General features: G+C 48.0%; 3 protein-coding genes across 4 annotated transcripts; 2 read left to right on the plus strand and 1 right to left on the minus strand.

Annotated features, from left to right (window-relative positions):
- Positions 1–2,287: 2,287 nt before the first annotated feature.
- Positions 2,288–9,540, plus strand: cideb (cell death inducing DFFA like effector b). Of its 2 annotated transcripts, none has more exons than XM_056300532.1 (5): positions 2,288–2,442; positions 3,828–3,942; positions 6,691–6,873; positions 7,144–7,331; positions 7,967–9,540. In XM_056300532.1, exons 1-5 carry the CDS (start codon positions 2,417–2,419, stop codon positions 8,103–8,105), a joined length of 651 nt encoding a protein of 216 aa, XP_056156507.1. In that variant the 5' UTR covers positions 2,288–2,416; the 3' UTR covers positions 8,106–9,540. The 2 variants fall into 2 exon arrangements, with proteins under 2 accessions (XP_056156507.1, XP_056156508.1); XM_056300533.1 differs by having other exon boundaries at positions 6,691–6,849.
- A 5,206-nt stretch (positions 9,541–14,746) lies between these two features.
- Positions 14,747–17,311, plus strand: si:dkey-183c6.9 (E3 ubiquitin/ISG15 ligase TRIM25). Its single transcript, XM_056300285.1, has one exon. It carries the CDS (start codon positions 14,966–14,968, stop codon positions 16,436–16,438), a length of 1,473 nt encoding a protein of 490 aa, XP_056156260.1. The 5' UTR covers positions 14,747–14,965; the 3' UTR covers positions 16,439–17,311.
- gmpr2 (guanosine monophosphate reductase 2) lies at positions 17,223–27,573 on the minus strand. Its single transcript, XM_056300286.1, has 10 exons — positions 27,476–27,573; positions 26,923–27,048; positions 25,329–25,448; positions 24,027–24,110; positions 23,753–23,926; positions 22,982–23,063; positions 21,648–21,754; positions 20,423–20,465; positions 20,166–20,325; positions 17,223–18,576 (listed from the first exon to the last, which is right to left on the minus strand). Exons 2-10 carry the CDS (start codon positions 27,007–27,009, stop codon positions 18,387–18,389), a joined length of 1,047 nt encoding a protein of 348 aa, XP_056156261.1. The 5' UTR covers positions 27,010–27,048; positions 27,476–27,573; the 3' UTR covers positions 17,223–18,386.
- Between the last annotated feature and the right edge of the window lie 116 nt (positions 27,574–27,689).

Below are 27,689 nucleotides of genomic sequence, written 5' to 3' on the forward strand. Positions count from 1 at the left end.
GCTTCGACGAGGATTCCAAGGCAGGTGCCTCCCGGAAGGTTCGTGGTGGAAGGAGACAGGTTGCAGATTCTTATAGGCACCCTTTCCTCCATGTCTACGACGACGCTGCCTGAGGACACGCCGTCCGCCAGTCCAGCTGGCTCCAGGACTGCTGTCACTCCAGGTTTGGGATCCTCCACCACACCCCATACGTCACATTCACTTTCCGGAGGAAGGGTTGATGGGTTCAAAAGAAGCACTCTGGAGACGGCATAGTTCTCCACTGACCTCCCAGCGATGAAGCTTGAACACCTTGATGAACACCTTGCCTTCGCCAGTGTTAGCGTTCCGAAGCTAGCTAGCTAACGTCAGCTGTTAGCACAAACGGCTAGGCTGCTGGACTGTTCCGAGACTTCTTCTGACAGACACAATCCCGTTTCCTGACACCATTTGTCGCGGCTGATATTTACACCTCAGTGTTGACGAGCGGTGTGGGCGAATACACGATGCCGCGAAAGACCGGGTGGCCGTTAGCCACTGTTAGCTAGCAATAGCGGCTAGCGACCGCGCTATGCTAACCTGCTGTCCTGACGCTCGCAGTGGCGCCCCCAAGGGGTGGCCAGATACTATCCCTGCCCCCCCCCCGCTGGCCCCCCCAGCCATGAGTCGAATATGCAGAATATGCTTCTGATTATGCATAATATGTTTCTATCTGATATCTTACATTAGGTGCTGTTCATTTAAATCAATAATGTATATTTTTCTTAACTCTCATATTGGACAGTTTTCAACTAGCCTATACAGTACACTACAACAGCAGCATAGAATTCCCGAAATTCAGTCATGGCTTTTGGTTTTGGTGTGCCACCCCATGATTTTCAGTGGCCCCATTTGCCCCCCCCATATGAAAAATTTCTGGGGGCGCCACTGGACGCTCGGTAGCGTAACGTTAACTTTATGTTTGTAGACACAAACGGATGGCCCAACACAGAAGGCCAAACTCCTCAGGGCAAGACTCAGCAGTTTATCTACACCTAAAGGAGAAGACACACTCCTTCGAGGACAGCAACGTACACATTTTGGACAGAGAAGATAGATGGTTTGAAAGAGGGGTGAAGGAAGCCATCTATGTGAAACTAGAAAAACCATCACTCAACAGAGGAGGAGGAGGGAGGTCTGCGACACCACCTATCTCCCACTTACAATGCCGTCCTTTCTTCTCTACCCAGGAGACTCAAGAAGCCTAACCTCCAAGAACAACAGTCGCTCACTAACGGCTCCAACGACTCATGACCACTGAATGGAGCACTAACGAAGTCGAAACTAACACCCCCAACGACTGTCGCTGCTAAACATCGGATCACAAAGAGCCATGGACATCATTAGCTGTGATAACAACCCCAAAGAGGATAAATATCTGAGTTTCATCACCAGCCAGTCAGACTACCTTGGTCTAGTCAGAAAGGCACGAACTGATGAAGCCTCTTGAACGAGAGGCGAAACGTCTTCACGGATACATACCAAGTCCAGTTGCACTCGATTCAATTCCTTTGGATAACCATGACCTGGATGAATGAGAACATTCCCAGACACCACTATCGAGGATGTGCACATCCTCACCCCTGAAAGAGTGGCCACTGGCCTGTAGATGGGTGTAGACTGCGGAGTCCTGGCCTGAGGCGTTAGCTCTCCTGTGTTGTGCCAGCGTTTTTTGGTTTCCCCAGGCAATCCTCCCGGAACTTAACAGTGTACACTATATCGCTCTGTTTGTGCCAGAGGACCCGATCCTTGGGGTGGACCAAATTCTGGCGCAGCGTGTTCTGGGGTTTGATAGACAAGCTACAGCTGTCGCCATCTTACAATGCTGTGATTGCAAACATTCCCAAATCCTCTATGAACAGTAGTTAATGGTCACGCCTATTTGCATGTTCATAAGGGCGGGGATACCTGCAGCCAGCTGAGGCTGGAGAGGTCACTGAGATGAGTGACGAAACGTTTCTCTCCATAAAGATGAACTGAGTCAACTGTCTTTCTTACATTTTCCTAGCTGGATTATTGAGCATGCATTAAAAACAAGATGAAGGTTGTTTGTTTTTTTTAAATAACAACCCCTTGAATGATAAAGTGAAAATACAAAGATAAAAAGGGTAACGATTTAAAAAAAAACCCACACAATAATCAGACGCGTATAAACACTCGTGTGCGTTCGCGCATGCGCACAAACAGCGGACTTCGCCTCGGGGCGCGCTGTGTCCAAATAATCAGCCGTGCTGAGGGTGAAGTCCACCTGAGTCAAACACCAGCAGGGGTAGTCCAGTTTAAACGTGTTAAGCGTTAACACAAACCAGTGACACACACGCAACAAAACAGAACAAAACAAAACAAAACAAAACAACGAAAAGCGAAGCTGACAAAAGAGAGCCAGTCACTGGGACAAATGGACACCACAGCTTCAATGTTCAAGTAAGTGGATGTCCTTCGTTACAGACTCTGTTGATCTTCTCCGATAATTCTTGTTTTTGACAGCGACACAGTCAGCGCACTGTGTTCAGTGGCGCCCCCAGAACTTTTTCATAGGGGGGGGGGGGGCAAATGGGGCCACTGAAAATCTTGGGGTGGCACACCAAAACCAAAAGCCATGACTGAATTTCGGGAATTCTATGCTGCTACTGTGGTAGTGTACTGTATAGCCTAGTGGAAAACTGTCAATATGAGAGTTAAGAAAAATATACATTATTGATTTAAATGAACAGCACCTAATGTCAAATATCAGATAGAAGCATATTATGCATAATCAGAAGCATATTCTGCATATGCGACTCGTGGCTGGGGGGGGCCAGCGGGGGGGGGGGGCTGGGATAGTATCAGGGTGGCCGTGGCCACACCTGGCCACCCCTTGGGGGCGCCACTGACTGTGTTGGCTGATCATCAAATGAAACAGGCAGAATGAGGTGAAAACACAACTGAACATGTCGTGTGTTGGCGGGTTTTCCTTGATCCTTTCGCTAATTCATAGGTAATTAAGTAATTAAGAGCCCGGGGATATACGCGTCTCAAATGACAACCAAGTCATACTTGAACAGTGGTTCTACTGCGGCGAATTGTTTACAAAAGTGAAAAATGGAAAACATGAGATTTAAAAAAAAAACACACTTATAGGGTAAGTAAAATTAATGAAACCAAAACTGATATGGCATGGGGGTATTCTGGGGGTATTCTGGGGGTATTCTGGGGTGTAGTGTGGAAACACAAGTAACGAAGTCTCAATGGACGATGATGAAGGGCCTGCTGACGTGCCCTGTGTTGACCTACATTGTCTTTACCTGGCAAAGTCGAGACACGGAAGAATTGTGCCGTTTCTTCGTCTTTCCCTCACACGCACACCCATGCCTCAGTAATACGTATTGCACAACAGATCAGTGTTGTATGACGTAACAACAGGCCTACGTATCCTCTGATAGCTGCGTTATCTGCCCGTTATCTACCAGCAGCCATGGATGACTGACGCTAAGCTGGGTGTGGGCTTGGCTAGTACTTGGATGGGAGACGTCCTGGGAAAACTGAGTTGCTGCCGGAAGTGGTGTTGGTGGGCCAGTAGGGGGCAGTCTTCCCTCTGGTCTGAATAAAATAAATCCCAACACATTTGCCTATACCTATCAGCAGCCTACCTGGGTGTTAAGTGAGAAGTGTTCCCTGTAGGACCGTGCCTTTTGTCTAGTTAAACGAGTGTTTACAGCTTCATTTCTCTTGTGTTTACTGGGCCTGTCAGCAGGGTGTCTCTACAGCGGCGTGTCATCAGCTCATACAGTCGATGCTAACGTTAACTCGTCTGTTTTGGCCCTCCTCAGGTCGGTAACCAGACGGGTGTGGTCGCCGGCGCAGAGGCCATTCAGGGTTTGTTCTCACAACAGGGAGAGCAGAAAGGGCATCACAGCAGGAAGCCTGGAGGAGCTGAGAGACAGGGTAAGGAGCGAGACCGAGAGAGAGAGAGATGACCACAAAGATAGAAATAAACAGAGAAAGCAGGAAAATTGACCCCCAGTCAACCCGTGAGCCTCGACAGAAGGCTCGTCCTCATTCCAAATCAGAAGAATCTGCATATACTGTAATCACAGGAAGTTGAACCAGTTCATCTGGACACAACGTATATTGACAGATACGTGTCATCACTCATCTAAGTGACCTCTTCGGTCTAAACTGACTGCAGGTTATCCCCACCCTCATAGACAATACAGTAGCCCCCCCTCCCGGTTCAGGGATTGTCGTTCCCTCTTCACATAGATGGGATAAGAGTACATCTGTCGCCATCTCACAATGCTGTGACTGCAAACATCTCCAAATCCTCTGTCAACAGTACACATGGCCATGGAAACTCTAGTTAATGGTCACACATATTTGCATATGAAACCAGTCATTGGTTTGGGTCGTTATGCCACTGTACTGTTTATGAGGGTGGGGATACCTGCAGTCAGTTGAGACTGAAGAGGTCACTTAGACGAGTGAAGAAACGTATCTGTCAATAAACGCTGTGTCCAGATGAACTGATTCAACCTTCTTTCTTTCTTACCTGGATTACTGAAGCCTGCATCCAGACAATAGGACGGGGTCAATGCATCAGACAATAGGACGGGGTCAATGCATCAAGACAGTAGGATGGGTTCATTGCATCAAGACAATAGGACGGGGTCAATGCATCAGACAATAGGACGGGGTCAATGCATCAAGACAGTAGGATGGGTTCATTGCATCAAGACAATAGGACAGGTTCAATGCATCAAGACAATAGGACGGGTTCAATGCATCAAGACAGTAGGACAGGTTCAATGCATCAAGACAGTAGGACAGGTTCAATGCATCAAGACAGTAGGACAGGTTCAATGCATCAAGACAGTAGGACGGGTTCAATGCATCAAGACAGTAGGACAGGTTCAATGCATCAAGACAATAGGACGGGTTCAATGCATCAAGACAGTAGGACAGGTTCAATGCATCAAGACAATAGGACGGGTTCAATGCATCAAGACAGTAGGACAGGTTCAATGCATCAAGACAATAGGACGGGTTCAATGCATCAAGACAGTAGGACAGGTTGAAGGCATCAAGACAATAGGACAGGTTCAATGCAGAGAACAAATTCGTTGTCACAATATAATTAATTGTAAGAATACGATGACAAAACAGAGTGGCTTCATTTCTTTCTTCTTATATCCTCTTCACTGTATATTGCGGTTGTTGCATATCTCTTCCTAAGTTTACTATTTTACGTCTAATTTTCTTCTTTTAGTACTGCCTTCGTTTTACGTGTGTGCTTTTTATTTAATGTAAAGTACATTGCACTTTAATGTATGCAATGTGCTACATGGAGGAAGTTTGATTCTGTCCAAAGGTGCACGATGTATCGGTCATCTTATCGTATTGGACGATAATTGCTTAAGATTTTGTTATTGGTATTGGGGCAAATATCAAAATGATGCCCAATGTGCTGCATGAATGAGAGGGAGGACAGCGGAATGGTGAGGATGCAAGGAGTGGAGGTGACGAAGGCGTATGAGTTTTAATACTTGGGGTCAACTGTCCAAAGTAACGGGGAGTGCAGGAGAGAGGTGAAGAAGAGAGTGCAGGCAGGGTGGAGTGGGTGGAGAAGAGTGTCAGGAGTGATTTGCGACAGAAGGGTACCAGCAAGAGTGAAAGGGAAGGTTTACAAGGTGGTTGTGAGACCAGCTATGTTATATGGTCTGGAGACAGTGGCCCTGATGAAAAGACAGGAGGTGGAGCTGGAGGAGGCAGAGATGAAGATGATAAGATTTTCATTGGGGGTGACGAAGAAAGACAGGATTAGGAAGGAGTATATTAGAAAGTATATTGTGTATATTGTATTGCTGTAAAGCCCACTGAGGCAAATTTGTAATTTGTGATATTAGGCCATACAAATAAAATTGACTTGAAATTGACTTGAGGGACAGTTCAGGTTGGACGGTTTGGAGACAAAGCAAGAGAGGCAAGATTGAGATGGCTGGGACACGTGTGGAGGAGAGATGCTGGGTGTATTGGGAGAAGGATGCTGAATATGGAGCTGCCAGGGAAGAGGAGAAGAGGAAGGCCAAAGAGGAGGTTTATGGATGTGGTGAGGGAGGACATGCAGGGTGGCTGGTGTGACAGAGGAAGATGCAGAGGACAGGAAGAGATGGAAACGGATGATCCGCTGTGGCGACCCCTACTGGGAGCATCTGAAAGTAGTAGTAGTGGTGTTGCACAGACATGATGACACATCAATTACACGCCATTATGTGATGAAAAGACAGGTGGTGCTCAAACCTACACTAAAAACAGCGCATTTTGATATTCACAGCAAACAGACGTAAGAGACAGGAAGTTTGAAAACTTCTGCCAAAATAAACATCACGTTTTCTCCGTTTAAATCATAGTAGTCGGTGTTCATCGGGTCGTAATAAAGGCAGAAATAAAGCAGTGTTGTCTACAGACGTCTGCATCCGCACCAAGAATCACACTTACAGCATAATACAATCACAATAATAGTAATGACATAGATAAACTACACTAATAGAAACTACGTCACATGGTTGTATTGCAATGACATGTAAAATATCGGTGTATCGGCCGAGGTGACCACGGTAATCATCGGTTATCGGCAATCATTTCAATATCCTGCATCCTTAATTGTGGTGACTGTCATTGTGGTGTGTGGTGTAGATGTGCCAGGCCTTGCTGCTGTCGCTGTCTGCGGCGTCCGTGGCCGTGGTGTGTGAGGAGGACGGTACCGAGGTCGACTCTGAAGACTTCCTGATGACGCTGCCCGACAACACGGTGCTCATGGCGCTGACGCCCGGACAGACATGGAGGCCACAGCCGGTACGCTGCACCACCGCAGGGGGAGTAAGTCCGCCTAGCGTGGCCCGGGCTCTGCATTTGTCTTGTTGTCCCTCGCTAGACATCGTGAAAATCACGGTCACAATGGGGTATTATCAGCCGAGTCGGGTTACCTATACGAATAATCGTGAGTGCGGTCCTTCTCACGAAACTTAAGCAATCACCTGACTTTATAAAAGTACATTCTACTGATGAAATGTGGACACATGTCCGTCGTCTTTGTTTCCCAGTCTTAAAAGTTTGAGTCCAGGTGTTTTGTCTCTGCCTCCCCCCCAGGGTGCCGTCATTACCAAATATCCAGAAAACAATCCCCGCACCGGAAAAGACATCGCCCGTGTGACCTTTGACCTTTACAGGTTGAACCCCAAGGATATCTTTGGCTCCTTGAACGTAAAGGCCACCTTCCAGGGTCTGTACTCGGTCAGTGCTGACTTCCAGTGTCTGGGCCCCAAGAAAGTCCTCAGGTAAACCCAGTTACAGGGGGCGAGCCCGGTATGAACAGACAGTAGAGACACAGCGGAAACAAATCAAACGAGTTCCCTGTCCGGGTGTTGAGCTCGTTTACTTACACCATTTACAACGTATGCATGTGTAAGGACCACGGATGACCAGACTCGCTAGCCTTTGGCTATACGACTGGTAACGTAGTCCCCCGTGGTGCGGGAGATCTGGGTTCGCGTTCCGACTGTGGCGGTTCCCGGCTGCTGGCTGAGTTCACTACATTGGTGTCAGAAGTGGGATGGTGAGACCGTGAGGCCATCGGAAGCGGTGGCGCCCAGAGGCGTGAGGGAGCCGATATGCTGAAGCGCGGGGACGCGCTTCCTGAAGGAGGGGGGTAGCGTGACGATCACGAATGACTAGAACCGCTAGCCCGTTGGCTAACGGGTCAGACACTTTAGCCGACTGGTTAATGCAGTTGCCCGTGGCGCGGGCGACCCGCGTTTGCATCCCGGCTGCGGCGGTTCCCAGCTGCCCCCTGAATTCGCTACACATGCATTAATGACACCCTGCTAGCAGATGGTGGGCTTTGACTTTACTATAGTCTTTGGTGGGTGGTGGCAGGACATTGACGGCATTGTCTGTTTCTCCTCACTTTCAGGGAGGCCCTACGCGTCACCTCTGCTATTCTGCAGGCCGCCGGACACTTGCTCATCACCTCCGCTTCCATGATCCGCCGCGTCATCGAAGGCATGGAGCTGTGGCAGCCGCAGAGAGAGTACACCGCCAACTGGAACTGAGAAAGCGTGGAGAGACCTACACAGTACGGAAACAAGCGTTCAAAAGGGCAACACAGGAACACCCGGCGGACTGATGTCACTCTTCGCCTGTCTGTAAATAGCATGTAAATAGCTGGTTGGCTTTGCCCCCGCCCCCCTAACTGAGACGCTGGATGTCCACCTTGTCATGATTAATCCCTCTAACGGGGCTCCAGTGTCTTCGTCGTTGATCTGTCATGAAGCTCCTGCAGTGCTGGAGGTTAACTTTATCCTCGTGCTCTTACATTCAATTCTGTTGTGCGCTAAAAAAAAATACAAATTTCACAGAGCAGTAATTGAGATAGAACTAGCCAGGTGTATTGTTATATGCGTAGTGATCGTATGACTCTGTGATATGCCAATATACCATCGTGTCCAATCGTGTGCCATAGAGCTGCATGTGTACGTAGGTTTTCATTCCAACACATTACACCATCTGATGTCACTGATTTGTCCTCCATGTCTGGTTGAATGTGTGCCCCCCCCCTCCCAATTGAGCCCGGCCAATTACCCCACTCTTCTGAGCCGTCCCGGTCGCTGCTCCACCCCCCTCTGCTGATCCAGGAGGGGGCCGCAGGCTACCACATGCCTCCTCCGATACATGTGGAGTCGCCAGCCGCTTCTTTTCACCTGACAGTGAAGAGTTTCACCAGGGGGACGTAGCAAGTGGGAGGATCACGCTATTCCCCCCCAGTTCCCCCCCCGAACAGGCACCCTGACCGACCAGAGGAGGCAATAGTGCAGCGACCAGAACACATACCCACATCCGGCTTCCCACCTGCAGACAGGGCCAATTGTGTCTGTACGGACGCCTGACCAAGCCAGAGGTAACACGGGGATTCGAACCAGCGATCCCCGTGTTGGTAGGCAACGGAATAGACCGCCACATTACTCAGACGCTCATGGTTGAAGGTGTCTTAATGTGTGACATCAGTGTTGCGTTGTGTTGCGTTGTAATGAAGCCCTGCATACACATGGCTCTCTATGGCACATGGTTGGACTCCACCGCGATAAACCGTATGTTTGAACTTCACATATAAAATAAGTAACGGGATAAACAGACACATGCATTAATTCTTTTTTTCTTGCTAGTTTGTGAAATTTAGCAACAGGCCTGTCAGTTTGTGATGAAGTGACCCGGGGTCAAATCCCCACGTGACAGCAGATAATGCTAAACGTCCTGTAAAATACTTGGATTTGATTTGCCCTTTGCTGATTTTCATTTGGAGTGTCGTTTTTCTCCAGTCAGCGGGCGACGGCTGAGCCTGTTATTGGTTTCTAGTTTGACCTGGAAGATTGTACATTTCAGTGTAATTGTAACTGCTGACACCAACCTAATAAAATGCTGTGATTGTGACTTTGAAAAGGGGGAAAATATATTCTAGTAAAGAGTTGAAATACAAAATCTGTAAATCTAACTGCATGCATTGAATTGAATTGTCTGTAAGTGATTCGTGAGTACAATAATGGATGGAAGGGTTCGAATTCCCCCCACGACTGAGGAACAAACAAATTTATTATCTGAGTGGGGGGGGTGGGGGTGGGGGGGGCAGATAACCAGAGAAAAACGCATTTCTTTCAAGATGAACAAAATTCTCCTGCTGCTGCGGACATTTGACAACAAATACAAACATCTAAAAATCATCTAACAACAACAGAACAATAGAAACCAACACTAATAGGTGAATTCACAAGAACTTGATAAACTAACTCAACCAATGTGACCGGTTATTTTCTTGCCCGGTGCGGGATTCGATACGGGGTGTACTGCACCACAAGGTGACACCGCTAACAGGTCCGACCCGTTAACTAGGGGCTAACGTGTCTTATCAGTAGTTTACACTAGCATAAGGAACAACGCGATTTCTTTGAACGTATCAGATCAGGGGATCCGCTGCTGTCGTGAAGGCTTCGTCGCTCATCCCGCCCCTTTTCCAGCGTCATTTCCGGATGAAGTTTCCCGTCTTCCTCGGTTGACTTGACAACGGCAAGCGCGTTCATCCGCTGCCGCCGTCTGACGCACGTCCTCAGCAGCTGGCTGCGCTCTCCCGCCGTCATCCAGCGCAGCTTTCCCCTCTTGATCTGATCTGGTAGTGCCTGTTGCCAAACCGCTGGACCAGTAAGCGGCGAGAAAGGTGGGTGGGTGCCGCCAGCTGGTCGTACTGCTGTTGGCGAGGAAGGGGAGGCTCGAAAACGTCTGCTGCAGTTTATCTGAATAAGGCTGCTGATCCAAAGCCTTTCTGGCACTTGTTGATACTTTTGGGTTCACCCAGTTCGTTCAAGGGTCGACTCATTGCAGTGGTAACGCCCTTGATTTGGTTTTATCTAAAGGGATAGCTGTTTCTGACCCGAATGTCTTGCCAACCACGTCTGCTGTGTCAGATTATTTTCTCCTCAAATTTGAAGCTTTATTGGCCTGTCCAGATGTAATCGCCACTCGCCACATTGGTCCCTCCACAGCAGCCGCATTTGGCCTGCATCTGCCTGAAGTCTTGGCTCCTTTCACTGTGGTAAATGACTCTGTCGAAAATGTCACTAGTGACTTAAATGTGGCTGTTACGACCCTCGGTCCGGAGAGAGTGCAACAATTAGTGTACTGAGGTGAGGGTGCAACACACGGCACTAGGGCCCTAACAGTGGCCCTCTCTAGTCTCCTCGATTCAGTTGCACCTCTCACTACCAGAGCCGGGTGACTAAAGAGGCCTACATTACATTACAGTCATTCAGCCAACACTTTTATCCAAATCCATTCTGCCGACTAGATTATAGCGTATAGATTATGACTAACTGATGACTTAATTGATTATGACTAATGACTGTTACAAACTGTCCTCTTCTCTCACATGTCTTTTCGCTCTCTCTCTGAACGACGTCTTCTCCTTTTTCTTTTTCTGTGTGTGAATGGTGACATGTGAGTCTCCCTTGTGTGCATGTGCAGTCAGTCCTCCTCCCAGGTCCCCCTGGTGCGGGTGGTCGCCACCTGGATGCTGCCCGGCATTCCCCTCATCACATTTTCTTTTTATGTATCTTATAAATCCATATAGTTTTTTTTATCCTGTTTTTGTTTTTTTACATGGTGATGCTGGTCGCGTGGCTTGGGTCCTGGGCTGTTCCGGTGGCGTCTGGACACTGCTTGGCATCCTGTGTATCATCTATCCATCCATTATCTTAACCGCTTATACTGCTCTCAGGGTCGTGGGGATGCCGGAGCCTATTAAAGCAGTCATTGGGCAGCAGACGGGGAGACACCCTGGACAGGCTGCCAGGCCATCATAGGGCCCACACATACACACATACACACACACACACACACACCCATTCATTCCTAGGGACAATGTAGTACGGCTGATTCACCTGACCTACATGTCTTTGGACTGTGGGAGGATATTGGTGTATCATGATATCTGCTTACATGTGCAAAAAATACCATGTTTAAGAATCCAACTGAGGTGCATCACATTGAGCTGTCTGGTAACCTAATGCACAATATCAAACCAGAACTAGTTTTCAGATAATACTCCCTCCCGTAGCTATTTCAGAACTCATTTGGCGAGACATTTTCAGCAACAGATTGTCGCTATCCCCAATTTACACAACAAAATTGTGTATCATGATAAAGACAGTATCCTAATTTCATCTTGCAGTGTGACAGCTTTCATCCAAAAGACCTTTTTGACTTGGCTGTCATCCACCGTGGATGGTGGATGCAGTGTCGCTGCCATTTCAACAACGCCACTGTGCAGAGGAAAGTGGATTTGCGTGTGTTGTGCACGGCTGTGAGATGTTATTTTGTGTGTGCGATTGCACTGGTGCAAGTTAGGGTGAGTGTGTGTGGAAATCTAGAAATGACCACACATCCAACCAAGTGAGATGACTGAATTCGGGTGGGGATCTAAGTCCTCACGATAGTATCTGAGTATTCAGTGTCTGAATATTGATACTACTACTACTACTACTACTACTACTACTACTTTCGGCTGCTCCCGTTAGGGGTCACCACAGTGGATCATCCGTTTCCATCTCTTCCTGTCCTCTGCATCTTCCTCTGTCACACCAGCCACCTGCATGTCCTCCCTCACCACATCCATAAACCTCCTCTTTGGCCTTCCTCTTCTCCTCTTCCCTGGCAGCTCCATATTCAGCATCCTTCTCCCAATATACCCAGCATCTCTCCTCCACACATGTCCAAACCATCTCCATCTTGTCTCTCTTGCTTTGTCTCCAAAACGTCCATCCTGAGCTGTCCCTCTAATATACTCCTTCCTAATCCTGTCCTTCTTCATCACTCTCAATTAAAGTCTTAGCATCTTCAACTCTGCCACCTCCAGCTCCACCTCCTGTCTTTTCGTCAGTGCCACTGTCTCCAAACCATATAACATAGCTGGTCTCACAACCATCTTGTAAACCTTCCCTTTAACTCTTGCTGGTACCCTTCTGTCACAAATCACTCCTGACACTCTTCTCCACCCACTCCACCCTGCCTGCACTCTCTTCTTCACCTCTCTTCTGCACTCCCCGTTACTTTGGACAGCTGACTCCAAGTATTTCAACTCATACGCCTTCGTCACCTCTGCTCCTTGCATCCTCACCATTCCACTGTCCTCCCTCTCATTCACGCATGTGTGTTCCGTCTTGCTCCTACTGACTTTCATTCCTCTTCTCTCCAGTGCATACCTCCACCTCTCCAGGCTCTCCTCCACCTGCACCCTACTCACACTACAGATCACAATGTCATCCGCGAACATCATAGTCCACGGAGACTCCTGCCTGATCTCGTGTGTCAACCTGTCCATCACCACTGCAAACAAGAAAGGGCTCAGAGCCGATCCCTGATGTAACCCCACCTCCACCTTGAACCCATCCGTCATTCCTGCCGCACACCTCACCACTGTCACACTGCCCTCATACATATCCTGCACCACTCCTACATCTCTGCAACTCCCGACTTCCCCACACAAAACCACACCTCCTCTCTCGGCACCCTGTCGTATGCTTTCTCTAAATCCACAAAGAGACAATGTACCTCCTTCTGGCCTCCTCTATACTTCTCCATCAACATTCTCAAAGCAAACATCACATCTGTGCTGCTCTTCCATGGCATGAAACCATACTGCTGCTCGCTGATCATCACCTCTCCTCTTAACCTAGCTTCTATTCCTCTTCCCCACATCTTCATGCTGTGGCTGATCAACGTTACACCTCTGTAGTTGCTGCAGCTCTGCACGTCGCCCTTGTTCCTGAAAGTCGGTACCAGTATGCTTCTTCTCCACGTCTCAGGCTGAATCTTGATCATGTACTTTACTATGACGAGCTGGAGCATTCCTGATCAGTGCTGTGCGATATCCCGCCATCCGTTATTGTGTTTATGGGATGGATAGTGATACTAAGCAGTGCTAGTGCTTACAAAGGTGCCGAGTGTGAGCTTGGCTCTGAGGATCTTTCTTCCTCGACGCTCTGCAAAAGGCTTTTTTTCCCCTCTGAGGCTTGTTGAGGGTCGGCTGAAGCTTAAAGTGGATATTAAACAAAGTTATCAAGGTTATCGAGCTTCATTGTCGAGTCCAATGGAACGAGCGCGGCACCGCTGACGCTCATTGACGTTGCACACGTTCATTGGGCGATTGCGTGCCATGTACCGAAACGCCTGCAGCGCCACCCGGTGGCTCGATGTAAAACAACACCCGCTTCCCGTTTTTATTCCACCAAACGTATAATAAAATAGGAACAAAGGAGGGTGCGTTACTACCGATGACCGCCAGCACAGCAGAGGGGCGCTCATCCAAAGAAATGCATTCGTAAGTAAACGAGTAACATTCGTTTACTTTACCCCTCCGGAGGGCAGACGTCGCAAAGTGCGTCCCAATATAACCGAAACTTAAACATGCGTAAAAACGGCAAAACATGACACAAGAACGTCACACTAAAGACACAACACACGGATAAAACCAAACGCAGGCCAGTCCACACACGACGCAACCGAGCAGGTTTCACAGCCTGTTTTTTTTTTTTGCGAGTTTGGACGCAACGATCATTTTAACGCATCTTTTGGTTTCGATATCAAATAAGCAAATGCGGAAGGTGGATTAACGTATGCGGGCACGTGTCGACCAGTAAGATTCCATTTATGACATATTGATATTTTGTTTCCTTGCTTGTTAAACAAAAACAAAAAAAACAACACATTTTTCAAACAGAGAGGGTAAAAATAAGTCAGGGTTAGCGTTATCAACTAGAAACGCCCTCAGGAAGTTTCCATTGAGGGGCAAAGTGCAAAAAAAACAAAACAACAAACGACCACCGCCTTGGACAGCGGTTAGGTTTCGTTTCCTCGTCTCGCCAGCCCGGCCACGCCCCTTTAAGGCGGGGCTTTGCGGGGTAATCTGCGTGGGTGACGTAAGACGCAGCGAGCCCGCCAGCGTAGCGTGGAAGCCTCCGGTGTCTCGCCAGCTAGCCTGTTTAGCTTAGCCCGGCAACGCGCTTCACTGCGAGGGGTCCGGAGCAACTCCGCGGGGGGAGAGCGGGGCACTTCAGCGCAGTTTAATATACACAGCCTCTCTCCCCATACGATGCACTAGAATCCTAACGCGCGTGTACGTCACCCACACGGATCACCCGCAACCCCCGCCCCCGCCTTAAAGGGGGCGGGGCTCGGCTTGCAACGCTTATAAACAAGGATGTAGTGGGAGGAGACGGAAACTTGGGCAGTTCCTTTGCGCTGGAGAGCGATGAGTCGCAAGGCGAGCACCATTTCACCGTCGCCAGTGTAAAAAAAAAACGCAAGAAAAAGAAGGAGGAGGAAAAAAAAGAAAAGGCACCAACACCGAGATCCCGCAGAACCGGAAAACATGTCTGACAACCTGAAAGAGAAAAAGACGGGAGTTCTTCAGTGTGACATGTGCCCAGCTGACCATCCGTCACCAGCACGGAAGACCTGCATGAAGTGTGAGATCTCCATGTGCGTCCAACACCTGCAGGCCCACCTGACCACCCCGGTGCTGCTGCAGACGCACCCTCTGACCGAGCCCATCGCCCTGGCGGGGGACGCCGGCACCAAATGTCCCCAACACGGCAAGCTGTTGGAGTACTACTGTTTGGACGACCTGGTCAACGTGTGCGTGTCCTGCGCCATCGAGGGCCAGCACCGCCTGCATGACATGAAAACCCTCCCCACGGCTCACGAGGAGCTGCTGCAGCGGCTGGCCACCGAGCAGAAGGCCTTGGCCAATACCGAGAAAGGGAAACTGAGCCTGGAGACGTGGGACAGGAGCGAAAGAGACAAGCTGCAGCGTTCTGCCACGCGTCTCATTGAGGCCGTGTCGAGCCTGCGCGACCTCGCCCAGACCCGAGTCCAGAGCTCTGTCGCCGCCCGCCTGCTGGCCATCAAAACCGCCAAGAGCAGCGTGGAGGCGGCGAAAAGGGAGGAGGACGCCTTCCGTTTCCTCCAGCTCTACTCTCAGGTGTATCAGGATGTGCAAAAGGCCAAAGCGGTGGATCTGGGGAACGGGTTAGAGCCCGGCAGCGAGCGCAACAAACTGCTCCGGGAGTTGCAGCAAGGTGGCCAAACGATGATACAGCAGGCGACCCAGCTGCTGGACTCCACGCTGACTTTGGTCAACCCGAAAAACCCGACGAGCAACCAGGACGCCCCCGATTTCAACTCGCAGCTGACCTTTGACCCGCAGAGTTTGGCAGCGCCCGTGTCGCTGTCCAAAGACCGCAAGAAAGTTTTCTGCCACAGCTGGGAGGGCAACTTCCCGAACTGCAACGTTCTCATCCAGATGCCCCACACCGATTCCGACACCATCAGATGGACGCTCAGCCTCCCGATGCAGTTTGACTGGACCATCGGTTTATGTGCCAAAAACGTCACAGGTTACCTCGCAAATAATCTCTCATATATTCAAACACACGGAGACATCAGCGCCCTGGGCTGGCTGGGTAACCAGCTTACTCCTGTCATGTCGTCCCACACGTCGTCCCAGACGAGGCTGGCTTGCGCAAGCGACGCGTGCCGGCCCCAAAAGGTGGAAGTTGTGTGGAACGTTTCCAAGGCCTCGTTGTCCTTCCTCAACCAGTGCGACAGGACGGAGATACTGAAAATCCCGTTGCGCAGCCCCAGCCGAGAGTACGCTCCCTTTCTCAAGGTGGACGACAGTGCCCACAGTAATGCGTTCACTTCCGGTTTTGGCTTTCCACGGCAGAACAGGTGCCGGTGTGGCAGATCCCGTTCAGCTGGTGCCTTTGGTAATAACTACTGCAGCTGTGGTCAAATGACTGACAAATTCCGCACCACCGAGCTTCTTTGCGAACTTCTGTAACTGACGAGCAGGTCAGAGCCAAGCGCCGCAGTCAAGACGACGCTGCCAAAAGTCGACCGCGTCCACATTATATCCGCACGGCGGCCAAGTCTAGTCTGCGCATGCGTGCCCGCACGGCCGCGTTTTATCCAGCCAGCTGTTTTGCTAGATGGCAATCCCCCCCCCCCCGCAATTGTTGGCCTTCTCGTCCATGGCACTGTGTTTTGTGTTAAACTTGCTGTTTCATGACTGTGCGGCCCTGTTTTGGGGACAATCTCAAATTCACCATAACATTCGCAAGTGTTGTCGCAGCTCATCTTAAGGTGGTTCCTGAACTTTGGTCCGGATCACAACACCGGCTCTGGGACTTCCTCAATTCCTGGCTACATTTTGTTTTGCATAGCTTCTTTCCCTTCTCCCCCCCCCCCCTCTATGCAGGTCCCTTAAGGGGGCTGTGGGATTTTTGTGTGCCAAGTCCTTGTTTTTTTCCATGTCACGTGAAGCGAGAGGAAGTGAGCTGAACAATGTCAACATGGGACTTTAAGTCAAATATTATGTACGACTATGTCAAGAATAGAGAAGACGGGGAAACGTGGAGCCTTAAAAGAAAATGTAGGGACATTTAAACTGCATATTTACCTGCTGTATATAGAAAGGGGCCGTGTTTTTGGCCAGATGTGCCCCGCCGCTGCCACCCACACAGTTCAGTGAGTCGCAGGTTTTGCTGTGGTTGACGTTGCAGTGGGAAAAGTCACACTACACAGAGAAAAGACACTTCAGAGACGGGGCAACAGGAAGGCCGATGTGAAAACTGGTCCATAGCGAACGTTTAATACAGATCAGTGGAAGTGTGCCTGTTCAATTCTGACCAAATAAAAACGAGAGTAAAACAAACCACGTGTACACCGTGTCCATTCCTACAACAAACCCACGTTAACTTTGGTATCCAGCGGAAGCAGCAACTGCCAGAGAAATCACACAATTTTTTTTTTATGCTTAAAGGTCTGTACTGTGACCAGGTCAGCTGACAGATGTACGATAGACCTGCTGTTCCTGGAGGTAAATTGGCACATAAAATGGCCCATAACCACCTCACAGTGGTAAATGACATCTGCAGCTACTGACCGAAACGTGTCATCATGCTTGCCAGCAAATGTGATTGGGGGGGGGGGGTGGATAAATCACATGGCAGTTCTGAACACTAACTGGTCTGATTTTGTCAATAGTATATAATATCATCAGTTCAAAATTAATTAATTTCAATTTAACAAACAACTTTCATGACAAAATAAGGCAAGCTGACAATAATGGATCATTTCAAATGTCAAAGTGCAACACTCGCCAGTGAACAACTGACAACACAACTACGTTTTGATTCTTAATCCACCACTAAAAACTGTATATATCTTTAATCCTGTCCAAGTGCTCTTAAGACTCGATTTTTTTTTTTACTTTGGTGACAAAGACATACTATGTATGTTGCTTACAGTGTGTAAATTTGCAACTTGGCAGTGAGACGCCTGGAATAATACACAAAAATAAAAACAGAACATTTGCATACAGCTAGGAAACAGACAAATACAAAACAGAGAGCTGGCGTGGAATGATCGATGGTGGGAGTTAAATGTGGGGATGGAGAGGAATGTTTCCAGAGCTGGAAAAGAAAACTGCCGTGTCTGATGTCTGGAGATGCTAAACATCAATTTGGTGACTGGTATCATATTTTCTAAAACACCTAAGGAGTCCGACATGACTCGATTACCACGATGAGGAGCTACATTTGTGAGATCATACGAAGGCAGATGATAAAAAACTGCTGCACTGACCTTGATGGTTGTTTTTAACCACACGGCAGATTCATGTGGCCAGTACAAAGGACATAAAGATATCTGGTATGCATGTATGTTCGTATGCAGGTGTGTGTGTGGTGACTGTGAGATCGACGGGGCCCCGCGGTCCAGACGCCAGCTTAGCTGTCATTGCCAAAAACAGTGTTGAGCTGCTGGTTGACCCGGATGAAAGTCGTCCTGCGGCTCAGCTCCTTCAGCTTGGCCGCCCCCACGTAGGTGCAGGTGGAGCGGACCCCACCCAGCACGTCCCTGACCGTCATCTCCACCGGGCCTTTGTAAGGAACCTCCACCGTCTTCCCCTCGGACGCTCTGGGTGGGGGGGCAAAAAAGGCAAAAGCAAAGGGCAAAATAATTGCTGGATGAAAGCGGAATGTGCTATTTTCTAATATACCTCTTCTTCACACAGCTGTTCACCTTGCAAGCTGCACCAGTTAACTTTTTGGATTTCGACAACATTTTTTATGTCACCGTCTTTCAGGCTACATCACTGGTGTTGACGGAGGAACTTCTTTCCTTCATCGTGTAGCACCAAGATACGTGCAAGTCGTGGCTCAAAAAACTGAATCATTTCCCCATTCACTCATTCGCTAACATAAAACACAACAGCTTGTTCTGGGAGTGACAAATGGAGATATCAGGACTACTGATTCCTCATTTTGCAGCTTATTTTTATACCCATCTCGCAGTATTTGACACTGAAAAGAGTGCACGAGCAGAGTGGGGAAGAGGTGATGCATTTCATTGTTGTATTTTCAGCTCAGCACTGCATTTTCAGTTGCATTGTGGGAATTTTTGAGGGCACTAAATAGTGAATAAATTTTACAGTTAGAATGCAGAAACAAACAAAAATGGACAGACGAGGTGAAGTAACATTTCTAGATTTCCACCCATCCATCCATTATCCAGACCGCTTATCCTACTCTCAGGATTGCGTGGGATGCTGGAGCCTATCCCATCATTCATTGAGTGGCAGGCGGGGAGACACCCTGGACAGGCTGCCAGGCCCTCACAGGGCAGACACACACACACACACATTCACACTTAGGGACAATTTAGTATGGCTGATTCACCTGACCTACATGTCTTTGGACTGTGGGAAGAAACCGGAGCCCGCAGAGGAAACCCACACAGACACGGGGAGAACATGCAAAGACCACACAGAGGACGACCCCCAAGGTTGGACTACCCCGGGGCTCGAACCCAGGACCTTCTTGCTGTGAGGCAACTGCGCTAACCACTGCGCCACCCCCATTCCTGGATTTATGTGTGCCAAAAACGCTATGTGGCGCTGCTTTAACTAAGTCACTGTAACCTGTTGCTTGGTAACCAATGTCCATGCCTTATATTTGACGTTATCAGGATCCTTCATAAGAACATTCTGGGTTCTTTTGAGTTCCAGTTTATGATTTCAGGCCACATAGAATTGAAAATATGAAATAAATATACAAAAAATTTGAAAGAAACTATTTAGATAATATCATAATGAAAGCTCACCTGCTTGTTAAAAATGTCACTTGTACTAACAAATAGAAAAACTGCCAAAATTCAACAGCAGATGTTTTTAACAAAATGTTGTCCCTCCAGGTAGCCAGCAGTGATGTCAGAAAACAGTCTCAGAGGGGTAAAAAAGATTAACAAAATGCAATCTTTCCTTTGAATAACTGTATATATCACTTAGTGCCATCACATAATTGAAAACCAACTTTTTTCGGAGGCATCAGATTCCTTTTCTTTTCTATTTCTTTCATGTACCTCAATGGGGTTGGGGCCAGTGGAATTTAAAATTGCCTTTCTTTGGGAATTTTCGGGTGTAAATGCAAAGCGTGGATTGATATCTGTCACTATGAAAGGGGTATTTTCACGGTGTTGTGACGTGAAGGTGGTGCTCCTCCTCTGACCTGTACTCGGCGACGCCCCCGGCGTGTTTCTTCATGGCTGTGTCGGAGCTCATGCCGTAGAACAGCTTATACTTTGTGCCGTTCTTCTCGATGATCTCTCCTCCGCTCTCGGAGTGGCCGGCCAGCATCCCGCCAAGCATCACAAAGTCCGCCCCGGCTCCTGAGGGCCAGTCACACACAGATGCAGTCAATCAAACAAGATCCAAGTCCCCTGACAAACGTCTTTTTGACTGTAATTTCAAAGTGCTTGAACTCACCAAAAGCCTTTGAGACATCTCCTGGACAAGTACATCCTCCGTCCTGTAGGGGAGAAGGAAAGTGAAATAGGCAGCAAAAGACTTTGATCTGATGATACCTTGTTCATTTAGAGGTACTTTGTGGGGCCTATCAGAACAAGCTGAAGATACGAGGGAAGCATCTTGTGTGTTCGGAACAAAAAAGAAGAGGCTTGGGCGTCCGGGTAGAGTAGCGGTCTATTTCGTCACCTACCAACACAGGGATCGGCGGTTCGAATCCATTTCCTCCGGCTTGGTCGGGGGTCCCTACACACACAATTGACCGTGTCTGCGGGTGGGAAGCCGGATGTGGGTATGTGTCCTGGTCACTGCACTAGAGCCTCCTCTGGTCGGTCAGGGCGCCTGTTCAGGGGGGAGGGGGAACTGGGGGGAATAGCGTTATCCTCCTACGCGCTACGTCCCCCTGGTGAAACTTCTCACTGTCAGGTGAAAAGAAGTGGCTGGCGACCCCACATGTATCGGAGGAGGCACGTGGTAGTCTGCAGCCCTCCCCCGGATCAGCAGAGGTGCTGGAGCAGCGACCAGGACGGCTCAGAAGAGCGAGGTAATTGGCTGGGTACAATTGGAAAGAAAAAAAAAGGGAAAAAATCCACACAAAAAAAAAAAAGAAACTTTGTGGCGAAGGTTCGTAGTTGGTCATCAGAAGCTTCGTTCAATAACAAAAAATAACATGATACTTTATCACACCCCTTCAGCAAGACAAGCTACATCTATGGACCTGGTGCAGACAGTCTTCTATTAAGGGACACGTCAGCAAGGTGGACGCTCGCACACACGGGATCTTGAACCCTGGACCCCTTGTTGAAATATGGCCTCTCAAACACTGACATTAAAGCGACATTGCTGAAATCTACATCCAAAACACGGCACTGAATGCACAAGCAGCCCGGTTTCATTTCAAATGGTCGACGCTCTTCACCAGGGCAGTCGTGCCGAATTACAACAGTAAGCGTTCTTGAATTTGGCACAGTACCTCAGTACCTCAAAGCAACACAAATATTCCTGCAACCATCATGAAGTGTTGAGTGCTGTTTAAGAAAATATGAAAGGCGGGTGAACAATATGTAACGGAGAGGAGCACAATCAGCGCTTCTTGAACTTTTACTGTTCCTGGTTTAGTCCAGACAACATGGTGCCAAAACACCCCATCAGATGAGAGTTGGTAACGTTGACCCGAGGCACTCACGGAGATGATGTGTCCTCCCAGGCCATGGGCTGCGTCTGCACACTCGATCACCGCACTCAGCTGCGGATATCCGACCCCCGTCTTCTTGCGAGTGGTGCACACCGACCCTGCAGAGAAACCACACACGGATGACCAGCAAGGTCACAGTCCGGCATCAAAAAGCATTCGTTAAACTTCTTTGTGCGATCTGTTTTGGCATTCTAGGGGGCCAAACGGAGCGGGGGGGGGGGGGTTGTCACGTAGAACAATACAGCAATTCATCTGATATTCCCAAGGCACTGCGATTTCGGTTTTTACCGATTTTCGCAGAAAAATACCCAGATTTTTAAACTGATTTTCACCCGGATTTTATGCTTCCACGGATCCAAAAGTTGTTCCTGTTCGTGTGAGGTTATGTAACAGTGTCCTCTTGTGGCGAAATTCGGCATGCTGGATGGCTTTGAAAAATAAAAACTGAAAACGCTGAGCCTTGGATACTCCTTTTTTGTCATTGACAACTTACCTGACATGTCTTGATGTGGCTTAAACCCCACCCATGTGGCACTTGACGCATTTAAAAACCAAGCATTACGGATACTATTGCATCCAGGTCTGTTACTCTCAAATACTGTCTTAAAAGTACTTTGTACTTTCATACAAATAAATAGGATCCAGACACAATAGGTGGTATTCATATAGTAGATATCCACCCCCCCCCCCCCAACTGTATCTGACCAATTACCCCACTCTTCCGAGCTGTCCTGGTCGCTGTTCCACCCCCTCTGCCGATCCGGGAAGGGCTGCAGACTACCACATGTCGCCTCCCATACATGTGGGGTCGCCAGCCGCTTCTTTTCACCTGACAGGGAGGAGTTTCACCAGGGGGACGTAGCGTGTGGGAGGCTCACGCTATTCCCCCCAGTTCCCCCTCCCCCTCGAACAGGCGCCCTGACCGACCAGAGGAGGCGCTAGCGCTGCGACCAGGACACATACCCACATCCGGCTTCTCACCCACAGACACGGCCAATTGTGTCTGTAGGGACGCCCGACCAAGCCGGAGGTAACATGGGGATTTGAACCGGCGATCCCTGTGTTGGTAGGCAACAGAATAGACTGCCACACCACCTGGATGCCCCCTATAGTAGATATTTCAAATGGAGGCGGCTACTCCAGCTTTGCATTGTGCAAGGTGAACAGAGTTCGGAGATGAACGTGTCAGCAGGCCAGTTTGACATTCAAAGCGGACGCCTGCATAACGTGAGGTGTGGTAACAGGACGTTCAGTACATCATTCGGCAAATTCAGTGTAAGCCAAGCTGAGTGTCGGGGTGTTATGGACGGATGTGTTGAAATCACCTGGTCCGATTCCTACTTTGATGATGTCAGCGCCAGCCAGGATCAACTCCTCCACCATTTCTCCTGTCACCACGTTTCCTGCCTGACGAAAGACACAAAAGGAAATCGTCTCCTGAAGCTTTACGTTTCCAGGGAAAAGACGACTGAGCTTGTTAGTCTTTTCTCTCAACAGCTAGCTTCACGTTCACACAGTCACACTCATAACGGCCAGGCAGCTGGTTTGTCACTATATAGCAATGGTTTTCAAACCGAGTCGTGACCCACAGGAGGCCAGTCAGGATATCCACAGAAAAAAAAACACATTTTATTCCGATACAAAGAAAAAAATGCATTTTTTTTGTTGTCATCAAATATCTGTTTCTTTATTTAAATAAAAAAAGAAAGAGGAGATTTTGTTTTATTATACTTTTCTGATTCAATGAAAGTGATGCAATGATATAAATGTATTTCAAAACATCCCTAAAATAATGTTGAATGTTCACATGACTTGTATGCTTCATCTGCCAATGAGGAGCCCATGATGGAATATCGAAAAGAGGAACACTGGATTGATGATAGACAATATAGAGGACCGTTAATTTACTCGCTTTTATTTAATTTATAGATTATTTTACTGCACAAAATATTTGGCGGGTTGTAGGCCAAAATGCCTCCCTGCTGGTGGGTCACAGCATGAAAAAGTTTTGAACCCCTGATATATAGGAACACACTGAAAACATAAAAAAAAATCCAACATAACAGACAACTGACAAAGACACTGAAGCTACTGACCATGATCGTGTGCAATGGAAACTTCTGCCTGACGTCTTTGACAAAGTGGACAAAGTGTTCAGAGTAGCCATTAGCCACATCCACACAGATATATTGAAGCTGGGGCAATGCTTCCAAGATGGCCGAAATCTTCTCAAAGTCCCCGTCACCGGTCCCTGTGCTGACTGCTACACTCTGACAAAGAACATCGGAGGGAGCGAGAAAGAGAGCGAAAGAATAAAACTGCAAATATCGCCACCAATAAACTCATCATATATATGATAATGTTTAGTACCTGTAGGCATTCTGGATGCTTTGCTGCAAACTCCTTCCAGTCGTCCACAGAGTAGTGTTTGTGGATGGTAGTGAAGAGGGTGAACTTAAAGACAGGAGAGGAAAAGGCAGACTGGTCAGGCTATTTGCACACACATGAAGTTATAAAATGAATCTCGGTGTCCAGTTGATGAGCTGGAATTCAGGACCCTGCAACACACTTTCCTGGGTTTGCTTATTACTAGGGCTGTGTATTGGCAAGAATTTGCCAATGTGATTCATGTCATGGTACAAGTTCACGTGTCATTATTCGGTATATTTGGATATATCATATTCTTACAAACACTGCAAAATATTACAATATTTCGTCAAAATTTTAAAAAAAACAAAACCTAACTACGCATAAAATTAGAGTAATCAGAGCCATAACTAACGTGGCACTGGGAACGACCGCTGCTGTGGTTCTGTGCTGCCCTGCACCAATACTGCACATGCCACCTAGTGGTCAGAGATGGAAACTACACAGTGTAGAGCCGCTTCCATGTGTGAATCGATGCAGTGTTTTTGAAAACCAATACGTTTATGTCTGTGAATGTTCTCATTCATCCAGGTCTTGGTTATCCAAAGGAGTTGAATCAAGTGCAACTGGACTTGGTTATATATCCGTGAAGACGTTCCGCCTCTCATCCAAGAGGCTTCACCACTTCGTGCCTTTCTGACTAGACCAAGCTAGTCTGACTGGCTGGTGATGAAACTCAGATATTTAGCCTCTTTGGAGTCGTTATATCAGAGGTATTGATGTGCGTGGCTCTTTTGTGTTCCGATGTTTAGCAACGACAGTCGCTGGAGGTGTTAGTTTCGACTTCGTTAGTGCTCCATTCAGTGGTCATGAGAGTCGTTGGAGCCGTTAGTGACCGACTGTTGTTCTTGGAGGCTAAGCTTTTGAGTCTCCTGGGTAGAGATGAAAGGACGGCATTGTAAGTGGGAGGTAGGTGGTGTCGTAGACCTCCTCCTCCTCTGTTGAGGGATGGTTTTTCTAGTTTCACATAGACGGCTTCCTTCACCCCTTTCAAATCTTCCCATGCCTGTGGTGATATGGCCCATTCATGACAGCAGGGTCTGATTTACTCTATGGCAATGGTGAGTACACTGGGTCAGGGCATGCATGGGCTTAACTCATCTACTTTTTTAACACATTTTTGTCTGAATTGGATCTGTCTGGAAACACTCTCTCATAAGAATGCTTACACGACTATGTGTGCTGGTACATGGTTTCAGCTCTCAAGACGATTTTGTCAACAACTAAGTGAAATGTGAAGCTTACCTGGTTCAAAGCTAAAGCCATGTCGAAGGTCCCAACAGTATCCATGTTAGCAGCAATGATTGGGATCCCCCTGTAGTTGCCCTTGGAGTTCCTGAAGGTGTAGCTCCTCATTAGGTCCACCTAAAGGGGGGGAGAAAAGTACAGGGGGTGGTGGGTGAAATCTGTTGAATAATATAAATTCAGTTTACCGCTCTGGATTTGTTGCACCAAACTGAGAAAACCACAGCACCAGTTTGCATCTCTGCCCACAATGTGGGCTATTCTAAAATCATAGGGTTATGGTAGTCTAAATGAAAGACACGCAAGCGTGTTTCTTATAAGGTAATCATTTTTGTAGTCTCAACACCAACAATGACAGCTGGGAAGGTTAATAAGCAAAGCGTAACCTTCTCCCCAACCTCTGCAGCTACCATCTACCCTCAATACAATTCAACGCCACCAGATGATCAAGAAACTCCACCATCTGAACATCCCTCCACCTCTCATCCACTGGTCCACAACTTCCTCAGCAACAGACCATGGGCTGTAAGAACAGGCATAGTAACATCATCAACCATCATCACCAACGCCCGAGCCCCTCAGGGCTGGGTCCTTGGTCCCTTTTTCTACACACTCTACATAAACGACTGGATCAGCCCTTCACTCATCACCACTTACTACAACTACTCTGATGATACTGCCATACTGGGACTATCAACACTCCATTTCTGATTTTATACATGGTGCACGGACAACTACCTCCAACTGAATGCGGACAAGACACAAGAACTAGTCATTAACACACCAAACACACCCCTCACTGGACTGAACCCCATCTCCATCCAAGGCAAGACTGTGAAACAGGTTAACAACTTCAAGTATCTTGGACTCACTTGATCAACACATCACTGATATCCATAAACGATCCCAGCAAAGACGTCACACCATCCGCAAGCTCAAAGCACTTTCTGTTCCCCCCCCCACCTCCTATTGTTACTTTACAAAAGCACAATCCAACCCATCCTGCTGTACTGTTCCCCCTGTTTCTATACCCCGCTGACCATCTCCAACAAAAACTGCTTCTGTGCATGTACTGGCTGTGAAAACAAATTTCCTGCAGGACAATCTCTATATCTATCTATCTATCTATATCATCAATGTGCCTCTGAGTAAGATGCAACCACCACTGTCTCCAAGTGAGCTGCTCAATGGTCAATTGAAGAAAACCGGCCGTGTGGGGGAAGTAGGGCTGCATGACTCTGGATTACATGGAAATCATGTTTTTTTTTTTTTTTTGGTTTAGGATTCCCAGGATTCCCACTCACAATTCTTAGACACACCAGTTTTGCAAAAATACACATTTTATCACAATCTCCTGCATGACATGTAATGTGTGCGAAATAGCAGTTTACAAATATAAAATATAGTTCATTACAAAAATGTCTTAAGTTTCATATCTAAACTTAACCACACAAAAAAAAAACCCCACTGAAATCTGAGGGTGGAACGAGGGCTGATACAGATGTTCAGGCGTTCAGTGTGTGCAATGTCAACACGAAAGCAGAACTGGGGTCAGCCAGTAATGTGCCACATACTTCATGGATGACATACACACCTCACTCCGAGACTTGAGTGTGCTGCGTTTAGGACGAAGGAGCACATCCTTGAAATCCAGCTTGATGTCGTTCTCGATGCGAGGCATTCTGGGAACAGACTGAGCAACGGGTACAACCTGTTCACCCTGCAAAGAGAGGAGGTGTAAGGTGATGCTAGCTAGAAGGTTAGCTAAACGTGGGTATAAAGGACACCATGGCTCGGAGGCGGATTGTCCCCCTATATTAACCTAAAGAGACCGCACAGACCGGACGAACTAAAACGAATGGTGACGTTACTACAACATCGTCCCCGTGTAACTACCAACATTTGCATAATTTAGCTATTCTAATTCAAAGAGCTAAGCTACCACTACCGGGGCTCGCGTTAGCTCATTTATAATAACCTCTGTCACGCGTGCCCCGTCAAAACACAAGGGTTATGCAATGTATTTCCCGAAGTGTGAAAACCAAAAACTATAATTTCTCTAACCGGCACCTTTAAAGTAACGTATTGAAACTGGTTAACCGGCGACACACCTCTTTATATTTGGCAGCCTGGCCCGCTTAACTTACCCGTTTGAAAATGTATGGCGAGGTTAAAATGTTTTTTTTTTTTGCCTCCGCTGTCGCCCGCTCTGCCAAATCGAGCGGGAAGTTTTAAAGGGGCGGACCCCAACCGGAAGTCCGTTTGTAGTTCGTCCGGGAGAAGTCGACAGTCAAGACGGTTTGACGAAAAACTACAAATACGCGACGCTTTACGTCCCCCCGCCCGTCCCCGTAAAAAGAC

The sequence above is a fragment of the Lampris incognitus genome, chromosome 20 (assembly GCF_029633865.1).
Source record: "Lampris incognitus isolate fLamInc1 chromosome 20, fLamInc1.hap2, whole genome shotgun sequence".
NCBI lineage: Eukaryota > Metazoa > Chordata > Actinopteri > Lampriformes > Lampridae > Lampris > Lampris incognitus.